We start from the raw sequence: 12,748 nt of genomic DNA, 5'->3' as shown, positions 1-12,748 counted from the left end.
CCCCTGGGCTGGGAAACCCGCAGAGCCGTCAGAGACCGGCGGTAAACTCTGCCCCCAGCCTCGCACCTGGCATCGGTCGCCGCGGGGGCACATGTGCGCGACACGCTGCTGCCAGCCGGGCTCGTCGCGCCCGCCCCATCGGGTCCCTGCCCCCGGCGAGCGGCCGGAGAGAGCCCTTGCGTTCGGTGCGAGCCGGACCCGAGCCCGGCGGCCGCCGCTGCTGTCCCGGGGCCGCCCTCGGCCCGGCCCGGCCCGTTGGGTCGCTGCGGCTCAGGGCGGGTGAGGGACAGGGCTGAGCCAGTAACACGGCCCGCGCTACAGCTATGCGAGCGGGCAGCGAGAGCCGGGAGCCTGCTGAGGCTGAGGAGCAGCCTCGGCCTCGGGCGCAGCCCTTGCGGGCCGTGCCCGGCGCCGGGTTAGTCGCGGACACAGCGCGGAGCCGCAGGAGGGGCCGCGGGCGGAGCTGCTCCGCGCCGGGCCTTGGAGCCGAGCCCGGTCCTGCGGCTCCTTGGGGCTGACGGGGGGCTCGAGCCCTCCACGCCACGAGGCCATCAGGACGGGCGCTCCACGGGCGGAGGGAATGCGGAGCCCGAGCTTGTCTGCAGCGCTGCCCTCAAAAATCCACTTAGGGAAGATGAAGGCGCATGCAAATGCGTGGCGCCTCCTCGCCTGTGCCTTTAATCATGGTAAATTGGCTCCCGTTCCTCCAGGCCCCCCGAAAAGGCACTCGGCGGCACCGCACCGCGGTGGGGTTGGGGCTCAGCGCTGCGCAGCGCCCGCCGCTCCCTGGGGCTTTCCGGCTCCTCGGCGCGGCACCGACGCCCTGCCTGACCCGCCTCGCTCAGCAATTTTCCTACCCAAATGCTGTCGTGACGGGAACAGAGAGCAGAGATAGATAGCATCAAGAGGCCTATATCAAAGAGGTCCTGCTTAATTAAAATACCGGCTCCGTGCTCGCCGCTTTTCACGCGGCGCGGCCTCCGACCGCATTCTGCCTGATACTGCCGGCACAACCTTCCCTATCGGCCACCCTGGCTGGCCCCGTCCCTGATCGCTGGCCCTGTCACCTGCTCCGTGAGGCCGCCGGGCGAACAGGGTCGTCTCTCCGGGCCGTGGAGCAGCCGCTCGTCAGACGGGCCGGTCCCTGTGGGGCTGCTGCGAGGCACGGGGAGACTCCGCGCGGTTCACGGAACATTTGTTTGCATTACTGAGCAACAGTCCGATAATTTATTGTTATTGTTATTAGTAACTACACTTAGTAGCTCGTTCACATCCATCCTTCCGAGGGGGGAGCGCGGGCTGGATCAGTCACCGTCGTGCGCCGGCGGCGGCGGCTCGTCCCGGGCCGGGGGCGTTCCGCTAGGGCTACCGTGCCAAATCGGCCCGGTCCTGGGACTGCCCGCTCGTCGGCGCCCGGGGGAGAGCCCGGCGACGTGGAAGCACCGGGCGGCGGGCGCCGCCACCGGGGGCACGGTCGGAGCCGCGGACTTGCAGAGCCAGCTTGGGGAGCGCCCTGTTGTGGGAGGCTCCGCGGACAACCGGCAGTGAGGCCGCCCGAGGGCCGGTCTCCGTGCCGCTGCCGAAGCTAGGCAGCTGTCCTCCGTGCCGGCAGCCTGGTGCCCCGGCTCCCCGAACGCCACGGGCGTTTTTCTGTGGGCCGGCGTCGGCCGCTGGCGAGCGGGGAAGGCCGGGGCTCGGCAGGGGAGCGAGTTGCGGAGTCCGGCTGTGGGTGGAGAAGAACAGGACACGGTGAGCCGTTGGCACGCGGCTGCCCAGGGCCTTCCCCCCGCCCCGCTGCCGCGGTGCCGCAGGGCTGGACCCGGCGGCCGCGCACCTCTAGGCTGGAGGCCTGTCCGGCCCGTCCAGGTGGGCAAAGCGCCGCCGTCCCGGCGCTGCGCAGCTCCCGCTCCGGTCAGCCCCGCTCCCGCTCCGGTCAGCCCCGCTCGCCCCGGCTGACCCCGCGCCCGCCGAGCTCCTGCCGTGCCACCGCGCGCCGCCAGGGGGCAGCATCGCCCGAGCCCTGCCGCGGCGGCACCGGGCCCGGCCCAGCCCCGCTCAGCCCGGACCGGCCCCGGCACCGGCACCGGCACCGCCCGGGGCTGCCCCGGCCTTGCCACCGGACCGCACGGCCCGCACCGAACCGCAGCCTGCGGAGCGCCCGGCACCCCACTGGTCGTGGCCGCCTCAGCAGGGGAGCGGGCGGTGCCCGTCGCTACTGGGGAGAACGCGCGTCCAGGCAGCCGGGAATGTGCACAGACAGACTGCACAGACGCCCACGCATCCGCCGGCACCGCACGCTTCTGCGGAGAAAGCCCGGCGCCCCCTTCCCTGGTGCGGAGACGCCCGTGGCCCTCCCGCGGTCCCGCTCCCGCCCGGGGTCCCGCGGCGCTCCCCGCAGCGCCGGTACCGCCAGCGCGTGCACCGGGCGGGACCGACGGGCCGGCAGCCGGGACGGGGCGGCGCGTCCGGCGGCCGGTGGGGCAGTGGGTGCACAGGGCTCGGCCGTTGTTAGTTATCCCGATGGTTCCTTCCTCCTGCCTCGTTTGGGAAGGATTGGGACCGACTGCGCTACTTGTTCGACTCTCAAATTTAACTCAAAACAAAGAGATTTGCCTTGCAAATAAAAGGACAATTCGAAGGAAGCCGCGGGGAGGTGGGGCTACTTAGTCTGGTTAGGGTTTATTTCTGTGATGGTTTTGCGCGTGGGTGTTTTAATTGCATTTCGTTTTTCGTTAAAAACATTATATAAACCTATATAACACCTCATCGAATTGTTCTCGGGGCAGGAGCGGGGATAACAATTACCCGGCGCAGTGCTCGTATACACACACGGAGAGAAGCAACAAACCTTTAACGTGATATTTGCGAGTAAAAGCCCACGAACAAAGCTGGAATTATTGCTGCGGGTGCAGGGCTGGGGGCTTTCACTCTGCTTCCCGGTCCCGCTGCTCAGCGATGCCTTTTCGTTGGGTTTTGAGGAGGTTTTTTTTTCTTGTTCTTATATAGTCAGAATTTATGAAAATTCCTGCGGAACAGGGGCTTTAATTTTCCACGCAGTTGTAGAAGATAATTTGATGGAAGACCTGTGTGATGGAGAACTCCGAATCCTTACGCAAAAATAGGAAGGGGACATAAAAAATTAATGTGAACGATCAGCTTTTGCGCCACTGATTGAACTGTGAAATCTTAGCAGCCTTTATCTTGATCTCAGAATTAAATAATCATATATTATTTTTTCAGCATTAACGACAAAGATTTACCGATTTCTACCGTCTAGAACAAAAACAAATAGGCTCTATTACTGAAAACCTTTTCGAAACAAATTTACTAAAACACAGTGACGAATTTCTATAAAAGATTTTTTCCCTGCGAAAACGGCATAAAAAGAAGTTTTATCTTAAGAACCACAAAACAAAAGCATTAAGTAATTTAAGTAAACACTCGTCCTGCTTATTAAGTATCAATATTTTAGGAGCATTACAAAATATACTCCTTCTCTTGACAGGGTCATGGCATATCACAGGTCACATTAAGAATCTCCACATAGAATCCTTTCTGGATTTTAATTTCCTCATATTTAGATTTTTAACGGTATCGGGGGAAAAAAAAGCAAACAAAGATACAAACAAAAACGAACGAACAAAAAACCAAAAAACAACGAAAGGGGAGCCGTCAGCGCGGGGTGCGGCGCTCCATGCAGGGTCCCTTTCCCGTCGGGTTTCTCCTCAGAGGGAATCCCGGCGCGGGCAGCGCGGGCTGTCCCGCACACGCGCGCGCCGCGCACCGCACCGAGCCCCGCCGTTCAGAAGCGTTGGCGGCCAAGCCGAGCGGGCAGCGCTGCCGCGGGAGCGGGCACGGGCTCCGCCGCCGCAGAAGCACCCGCAGCCCTCGGGCCGCTGCTCCGCCCGAGCTTTCCCGCTGGCAGCCCCGGCGGGACGGTTCGGAGCCGCCCTTCGAGGAAGGGCGTGCGCGGCGCGATCCCCGGTCCCGCGTGCCCGCCGGGGCCGGTCGCGCCGCTGCCGTCCGCGGGACAGAGCCGCGTCCCCGCCGGTCCCGGGGCCCCGAGGGACGGGCCTGCCGCCACCTGCCCGCGGCCCGGCGCTGGACGCGCGCTGCTACCTACCCCGGACAGGGCAGGAGCCGAGAGCCGCCGTCGGGCCAGGAGCGGCGCGGGGCGCGGAGCGGGCAGCGGAGCGGCCGCGGACCCGCTCATCCGCCACCCTCGGCAGCCGAGATCGCTCTCCCCCTCCGCGGCCCGCGGGGGCGCGACCCGGGCCCGCGTTGCCCGCGCCGCTCGGCCGCCCCGGGGCGCACGGAGCCGGCCGCCCCGGGCGCCGCCGCGCTTCAGGGGCCGCGGGGGCCCGGCGGGGCCAGGGCACTATTTGACGTCGAGGAGACGGATCACCGCGGCGCAGCGATACGCCGCGCACCAATGGAGTTCAAATGTCAGCAAGTTTGAGGAGGGGTGAGGCGCCGGGGGGTGTGTTCCTCCGCCGCGGCCCCTGCTCTAAACGGCGCGGCTCCTCGGGCCGCCGCACGGCTCAGGGGCTGGGAGCGCCGGGAGCCCCGTGCCCCGCCCGGCCCGCCGCGCCCGCGCTCCGCCCGGCACGGCCCGCCCCGGGAGGGCCCTCCGCGCCAAGCAGGGCGTGGGTCCGGCGCTGCCGGCGAGCAGGTGACACCGCGGCTGCCCGGCGCCGTGTGCGCGGCATGTGCGCGCCCGTGTAGCGGGGCGGCCCCATGGGCGGCGGCGCCGGCTCCTGCCTCTGCCCCCCGTCTCTGGAAGCCCGGGCAGGAAACGCTCCTCATGTCTTCCAGATAAAAATAAAAGCGACTCCTTCCTCCCGGCCGCAGAGTGTCCCCGCGCCCGGCCCGACGCGGGGCTGAGCCGGCCCCGCCGCCCGGCAGCGCCTCTCGCCGCCGCTCATGGACATCGCGACGGGTCCCGAGTCCTTGGAGAGGTGCTTCCCGCGGGGCCCACCGGACTGCGCCAAGATGCTGGACGGCATTAAAATGGAAGACCACCCCCTGCGCTCGGGGCCGGCCACGCTGGGAGTGCTGCTGGGTGAGTTGCCGGTCGCTTCTTCACTACGCCGAGAGCGGTCCCGCGCACCGCTCGGTGCCCGGGGCTGCGCTCCGAGGGGCCCGGCCGGCCTGATGCCGACCGTGGCCGGCCAGCCCCTGAGCGGTGCGGGGCGCGGGACTGTCTCGCCGGCATGTGCGGGGCGCAGGACCGGCGGCAGCCGTCGAGCTCGGTGTTACCGACCGGCTGGGCCGGGCGGACTGCGCTGCCCGGGACGGGGACTGCGGAGCGGGGCCGGGTTGTGTCGGGGCTGGGAGCGGGGCCAGGTGGGGCCAGGGCCGGCGCCTGACGCCGCCGTCTGCCGTTGCAGGGTCGGAGTGCCAGCACCAGGCCGTCTGCGAGGGCTGCCAGCGGCCCATCTCGGACCGGTTCCTGATGCGGGTGAACGAGTCCTCCTGGCATGAGGAGTGCCTACAGTGCGCCGCGTGCCAGCAGGCGCTCACCACCAGCTGCTACTTCCGGGACCGCAAGCTCTACTGCAAGCAGGACTACCAACAGTAAGGGCGCGGGGGGCGGCGGGGGTCCCGCCGGGGCGGCCCGGCCCAGCCCGGCCCGGCCCGAGGCGCGCGGCGGGCCCGGGGCGTGTTCCCGATCGGGCCGCGCCCCGTGCCCGGCGGAGCGGGCAGCCCGGCACCGGGCTCACGGCTACGGGTGGCGGCCACGGCCAGCGGGGACCCCGGCGTGGGCTGCGCGGCGGGCACGAATGGGACCGAAGACACCGAGCCGTGGCGTCCGACCCGGGCAGGGCCGCCTCCCGCCCCGGGCCCGCCGCGGTCCGGTACCGCGCGGTGCCGTCGGACGGGACGGCGATGGGGCGGCCCGGCCCGGTTTGGGCTGCGCGGGCAGCGCCGCGCTCGGAGCCGTCCTGCGGCTCTCTCCCGCCCGCCGCGAGTCCCGTCCCGCCCGCCGCCCCGGGGCCGCTCCGAGAGGCGGAGGCCCGCAGAAAGGCCGGTGCCGCTGCCCGGCGGCGGGGCCGGGGGCTCGGCGGGGCCGTCGCTACGCTGCCGCGGGCCGGCCCGGCGGAACGGCCGTCGGGCGCGGCGGGGCCCGGCCCAGGGAGCGGAGCGGCGGCGGGAGGAGCCCGGCGCTGAGCCTGGCCCCGGCCCCGGCGCTGCCCGCGCTCTCTCTTATTGCGGCTTTATCCCCAAATGTCAGGCGCTGTCGGGAGCGGCCCCCGCCGCGGCGCGGCCCCGCGCAGGGACGGAGCCCGGCCCCGCGCCGGGCCGCCCTCCCCTGCAGAAGCCCACTTCATGCTTGTCACCTAAATTGAGGATCCTTTTTGTGCCGGGAGGGGGGCGAACATGGGCATTTCAATCACTAGGACATAATATGGCTCTGCTAGAAGTCTGGCAACAAACAAAGAACAACAACTATTGGTTTGCATCAACTTTTGTCAGGCATTCAGCAGGCATCCAGAAAGGCCTGAAGTGGCTTAGTGGCAACAATGTGCATTTCATAGCTACAGCATGAAAATCCATCTCCATGGAAACGGGTAGTAAATGCTAACATGACATGCTGAGTATAAATATTGTGAGGGTTATAACTCTTGTATAAATGGCCCAGATAAATGTCCCCCTGTTTAGGAATTACAACAAAACATGTTATTTCATGCTGCAGCCCTCCCTAGCTCCCAGAGAGTCCTCCACAGCCCGGGCACCGTGCATGGGAATAACTCCAGGCTTGCCCGCGGGCTGCCGCCATCCATCCCGCCCTTGTGGGGCTGCGGCTGCGGCACCTTCAGGGTTTTCTCGTGCCCGATTTAGGGACCCCGTCCACAGGCTTTGCCTTGCATTTCTACGCAAAATAAACCACCCTGTGGTAGCTGTAGTTGGAGATCGGTGAAGCTTCTTTTTCTATAGGTAGTAACACCTTAGATACTTTTTTTAATTAGTAAAGAATGTCGAATAGTCTTTAGGCTACCAAAAAAAGCATTATTTGGCAATGTAAATATTTACATTAATTGCAAATAAATGTACTCTCTAAAGTTCCCAACTTTAGTTTCTGTAAAATAAAGAATTGTACTTAGTGACCTAAAAAGCAAGATCAGAGACTATTGCTGTGTAAAACAAAAACACTTTTCTGACTGAAAACAGAATTGTTGCTGCTTCAGAACTTCCCGTATTACCAAAAGTGTCCAATTGTAGAGGGGGAAAATGGGGTAACCAGGCTGCCGAGCAATAAAAAGATATCAACATGTTGGCCTTTGTTGAATCCCAGCACCTAGTGTGACATGACATGGTGCCCTGCTGCGTGTGCCCCCGAGGACTGACAGCGGCAGCGGCTCGCGGGAAGGGGAGGGGAGACACGGTAAATCAAAATTTGTTTTCTCTGAGATTTTATTAGCCCAAAAGAGCAAACATGTGAAACTGTGCTGACACGGATTGTGTGCCCTTTCAGAGCCGGAGAAATATTCGTTTATGGTAGCAGAGGATAAAAATAGCTGTGTGTCCGTGCGAGTGGCCCTGGGCTGTGCAGTGCAGAGGGTCAGTTCCATCCCTCAGGCCGGGCAGTGAAGCCGTGAGCGAGCTGAGAGAGGCAGCCACAGCGAGAGGACACGGCCGATGGTGGAACACCGGGGTGGGAATGCCTGTGTGCTCAGAGAGAATGCCTTGGGCTAGTGAGATGGAATGGAACCCGTGCGGAGCAAGACAGGGATCAGTAACATCAGATGCTTTTTGTTATCCTGAGTCCTATTTGCAAATATCTGGGAAAAAATTAAAAAAAAAATAGAATAAAGTTCACTTAAATATCTCAGTTCCTGAAATTTGCCTTAAATAGATTTTTCTGTACGTAGTAATGTAATTTAAAAGGTCAGATTTCTCCAGAACTCCCAGGACTATAATCAAGTGCTGTGTATATATCTTTGGGAAAATGGTGTCTCATCTTTCTAATGAAAGCAAGCTTCTGATGGGTCAGATATCAGACCTTACACCTTTCCCTGGGTCAGGAATGATTGCTGCCCATCCTTGGATGAGGGCATTTCACATTAGGGGGAAGGGTGAAAACAGTTTTTCTTTTTCTTTTTTCTTTTCATTTTTTTAAGAAAAATGTTGGTTATGGGAAGCTACCCTTATGCTTGGAATGTTACAGCAAATCCTGGGGGAGGTGGATTAGTAGCCCAAGCCCAGTTTGAAGTAGTCAGAGGTGCCTGATAAATGTAATTTATCACAAAAATATCATCAGTATGTCAGTGGGATAAGCTGGGCATGTATTTTGGTCTCTTTTTAAAGAAGGAATTCAACTTGCATGAGTACGTACTGATGTTTTAAGTTAATGCAAAGTACTTATTTTGCTAAAATTTAGGATTTTGAGGGTCAGGTGCATTTGATGGCAAGGTTTTTAAGAATAAAAACCCCAGAGCAGTGTCACCAGGGAAGGCTGGCTTTCACAAGCCCCAGTCAAGCAGAATGTCTTTGATTTTAATTAGAACTTTGCCAAATTGCTCCACTTTTGGAACCTTACACTGTGGGTTTTTGTTTTGGCGTTTTGTTTTTTTTTTTTTTTTAAAAGAAGTTTGCTTTCTGAGAAATTGAAACCTTCAGAATTAATGGTTTTGGGTGGCTTTTTTTTTTTTTGCTTTTGTTTTTTGTTTTTGTTTTTGTTTTTTAAATAGGAGGCTTGTGGGAGTTGCATTTTGGTTCTTTGCTTAAATGAATTTACTTATTGTATCACTCATGACAGTGCTTTCTACTACAAAATGTTAGCATTTATAAATGATACATTTATTTTCCATTTGTGATTTAATTTTTTTTTTTTTGTGATTGTGGCTTTCAGGTTTGTTTTTCTCTCACTGCCCAGTGTTATATAGCGATTTGCCCTAGCTCTTGCTGATAGTAAAAAAATATATGTTATGAAAAATAACTGTTCCAGGATATGTATTTCATATCTAAGCAGCGCATATAATTTATGGAAAGATCTCTATTCCTGTTTAAGTTTTGGAAATAAAGGCTCTGAAAGAGCTTTTTATTCAGGGGACCAGATAGCAAACACCCACAGTCGCTGTGTCAATATTTTTCATTAATGCATTCTAAGTTTTGCTTAGAGTGAGAAAGAGAAATATTCAGGCTTTTGTTCTTTTCCACGTGTCAGGTATGGTTTTAGCATCACTTTTGGATGCTATTAAAAAGACCCGCCATGTATTTCTGCTCTTCATCTCTGAGCCCTTTCCTGTCGGTGGCTGGGCTCGGTGTTGCCGTGCAGTCAGCACGGAGCAACACGTCCCTCGCAGGAGGAAAGGAGCCCCTGAAGCCTCGGAGCTGGGGGAGCCTTGGCCCCTCCAGATTTTGGGAATGCTTTCAGGCGAGCGGAACGCTGGGGCCGATGTTTCTCACTTCAGTTGCGTTTTAGATTCAAAATATAACAAAAGCTTCCCGTCAGTGAGCGTCTCTCGGTTTTGTGCCTGTTATTTCTCGCAGAGCGCGGGCTGTGGAATGTGGTGGGAGCCCGGTGCGGGGGGAACCAAAGCTCCCGGATTCTGCTGCGTGCTCAGTGGACAATAGCAATCCGCGAACGGCAGGATTTGATGTGTTTCCAGTGTTGCTGTTTTATTTTTAACGGAGGATCTGTTCGGCTCGTGGGTGCAGCCGTGCAGCACTGTGAGCTCGGCAGAACCGTGCGGATCGGGGATCCCTCCGGCTGCCTTCGCCCCGTGCTGGCCGGGCGCTGGTCCTTGCGTGCGGGTCACTAGGAAACAGCACGGAAACCAGGTGAAACTTAGAGACAGGAGTAGCCTAAGCACATGCCCAGGACATGGAGTAATGATTAAAGTTATGTCATCCACTAAAAATGCTTTTCCAAGTCACTGGAATACTCTGGCATTTTCTCTGAAAACCCCACCGGCCCTGCACCACCGCTCTCATCGGCCCCATAAAGAGTCCTCGGCAGGATCGGAGTTTTGCGGATCTCGGAGCAGCCCCGGGCGGGAGCACGGAGGAAGCGGGGCTGTTATTGCACCGCTGACGTCAGCGCGGTGGCCGTGCTGGGGCCGGGCCCCCGAGGGTCCCCCGGGCTCGGCCCCCGGGTGGCACCGGCCCGGCCCGGCCTGGCCCCGGCAGCGCTGAGCCCGCACCGGGCCGGGGCTGGGCCCCCGCGGGTCCCCTGGGCACCGGCCCCGCCGCACCCCGGCAGCGCTGAGCCCGCACCGGGCCGGGGCTGGGCTGCGAGCGCTGCCCCGGATCTGGGACGGAATGTGTTCAGGATTTGGGGAGACATTTTGGTGTGCTGCTGCAAGCACCGTAACACTGGACAAAATAACTGCAGCGCAAGGACGCGATTTGCGCTGATCCGTGACAGAAAACGATAGGGAAGATCTCTGTGCAGTATAGGCCATATGCAATTAAATTAACAGTAGTATAATTTATAATGCTTTACTTCTAGCATGAAAAAAAAATCATAGATGTGAAATACATTGAAAATTTTTTTTCACTTATTATAACAAACAGAAATACTTTGCATTCTGTTTAGAAACTGAGTCTGTTATTTTTGGGTCTAAATTTTTGAGGTAGTTCAAAGGCATACATCCCCTTTCCAACTATCAATAATATATCATGATGAAACAGCTGGTTTATAATGTCTCTTTTTAAACTAATTATGCTATTAGTGTGTTTCAGTGGTAAATACACACCCCTGTCACTTCCCTCCGTTTTGGAGCAGGCTGTAAAGCCTGGTATCTCCTAAAGTGCTCACTGCTCCGGTGAACATGAAAGGGGGGGCGGGGGGGGCAGATTTAGCCAGCGGCTGCTTCATTTGGTCAGATATCTGGGCAGAAATATTCGAGAGAAAATGGAGTATGCTTTTCCTAATACAGCTGTGATTTTTATTTTTTTTTTAAATTCCAGATAAAATTTGGATTTAGGCTAAATCTGCTTTTTCTTGCTTGGAACAGGAACTGATTCAATTTTATTCAATATCTCTTTCTTCTGGAATGGCGAGTGCAGCAGATAAAGGGGTTGGTTGGAGGAGAGCTGAGCCCCGCCTTAGCCGGGCTTGGAGTTGGTGGAGCGGCTTGGAGTGGGAGTTTGGGAGCTTTGGAGCTTTGGGAGCTTTGGGGTTTGGAGCTTTGGGAGTTTGCGAGGCTGCGGCGCTCGGGGACGAGCGGGGCCCTCCCGGCTGGAAGGGAGCGGGGCCGGGCACCCAGGGGCGGTTCGGGGCCGGAGGGGCCCGGGGCCGTTCCGTGCCGGCCGTCACTGCCCGGCCGAGAGCGGAGCCGCGTCCTCGGTGTGCGCGCAGCTCCTGCGGGGCCCGGGACGTGCCGAGGGTAAACGCAGCAGCAACGCTCCAGGGCAGAGTTAGAAACGGATTTTACACGGCTTGGGCCAGCCTGGACCAGGCTGCATAAAATGCAGAGTCAGAGAAAGGCTGTGGATTTCAAACCCCAGCAAGCTGGGGAAAGGCCGTTGCTGTGTCCTCTGCAGAAGGTGTACAAGGCGAGGGACAGGCTCACAAAAAACAGGAAAATTCTTCTCTTTGCCTACAGTTTTTTTCCGCACACGATAAGTCGTGTTAATGCTCAAGTGAGGTAATGAACAAGCAAATAAATAAATAAAACGGTGAAGTGACTTGATCAGCAATCTGCAGTAAAGGTAAACAAACCAGGTATTGCTCTGGGATGGTTTGGTGTGGTAGGAAGGGGTTTTGGCATGATTTGGGATGATTACATTACTCACAGGGCACAGATTGACTCATAAAGAAATGACAGTTTCTTGTTCATTGCAGAACATAAAATTTCCACATTCGTTTTAAAACAAAGGACAAGATTAGTTATAAGTAACCATGTGTTGTGAGCCCCAACAGCTGAGTCTGCAGCAGCCAAACAAGGGAACTAGAAGAGTCTCGAGATAAATAGGTACAGTTAGGAACAGAAATTTCCTTTCTCCAGGTGAATTGAAATAACTAAATGAAGTAGGCAGGAAGTTTTTACTGAATATCCACCTTGCGGACTGTGTAGTTGTGGTTTGGTATAGCCAAAGCTATGAATGAAAACCGATCTTTTTGATAAAATAGTATTAGAATTTATTTAGAAAGCAGAGGTGTTTTCTGAGTTATGGTATTTTATAAAATGTAAAAGGGAGATAACCTCATTTTGCAGCAGTGGAGCATTAACAGCACTGTTTACATTTGGGAAAGAGACATCACTTTTCTCCATTAGTAGCTAAGTAAAAAAAATACATTAACAGCTTCACATCTAACTTAAAATAAATGGTGAAAGTCAAGCTAGACTTCTGAGTCTGAGGGGAGAATGTATAAAAGAGAAAAAAGATGAAAATACACATAAGGTAAAATGAGCCTGAATTTTTGTTTGAAATGCAGTGTTAGTGTTTCTAACATGCATGCTAATATAGATCTGAATCTTCAGTGTCTTGTTCAGGCAAATTATTCACTTGTTTTAGAAGCCTCTTTAAATTCAATACAAAATTGAGACAGATACTCAACTTTTTTCCTTTTTTTTAAAAAAATTATTTTTACATATCAACTTACGTTTGCTTTACATTCCTGGACTTGCTTTAGCTAGACTTGCACTTCTTAGAAGCAATGGAGCCCTGCCCGTGCCTTGCTGCTCGGCGTACCTGCAGAGTCTCTGGCCGCGGCTGCTGAGCCCCAGCAGCAGGCTGGGGGGAGAGGGCTCTGCCCCTGGGCCCAGCAGGCTGCTCCCAAACAGCCATTTTGCAA

The 12,748-nt window shown here is 57.3% G+C and overlaps 1 protein-coding gene and 1 long non-coding RNA gene across 3 annotated transcripts in view; one reads left to right on the top strand and one right to left on the bottom strand.

The window, feature by feature from the left end:
* Nucleotides 1-12,748, top strand: part of LMX1B (LIM homeobox transcription factor 1 beta) — a 123,145-nt gene that overhangs the window by 31,553 nt on the left and 78,844 nt on the right. Inside the window, exons 2-3 of one of the 2 annotated variants that reach the window (XM_064727481.1) lie at nucleotides 4,816-5,062; nucleotides 5,391-5,577. In XM_064727481.1, coding sequence (XP_064583551.1) covers nucleotides 4,924-5,062; nucleotides 5,391-5,577 — 326 coding nt within the window. In that variant the 5' untranslated portion in view covers nucleotides 4,816-4,923. Of the gene's footprint in view, nucleotides 1-4,597; nucleotides 5,063-5,390; nucleotides 5,578-12,748 lie in introns of those variants that run through there. The other variant, XM_064727482.1, reaches the window with a different exon arrangement.
* LOC135455145 (uncharacterized) lies at nucleotides 1,205-3,077 on the bottom strand. The gene is made up of 2 exons (XR_010442267.1): nucleotides 2,849-3,077; nucleotides 1,205-1,723 (listed from the first exon to the last, which is right to left on the bottom strand). It is a non-coding gene; the product is annotated as an uncharacterized LOC135455145 (long non-coding RNA).

Source organism: Zonotrichia leucophrys, chromosome 17, assembly GCF_028769735.1.
Source record: "Zonotrichia leucophrys gambelii isolate GWCS_2022_RI chromosome 17, RI_Zleu_2.0, whole genome shotgun sequence".
Lineage (NCBI taxonomy): Eukaryota > Metazoa > Chordata > Aves > Passeriformes > Passerellidae > Zonotrichia > Zonotrichia leucophrys.
Note: the sequence above shows the minus strand (reverse complement) of the source record. Positions and strands in the feature narration are given on the sequence as shown.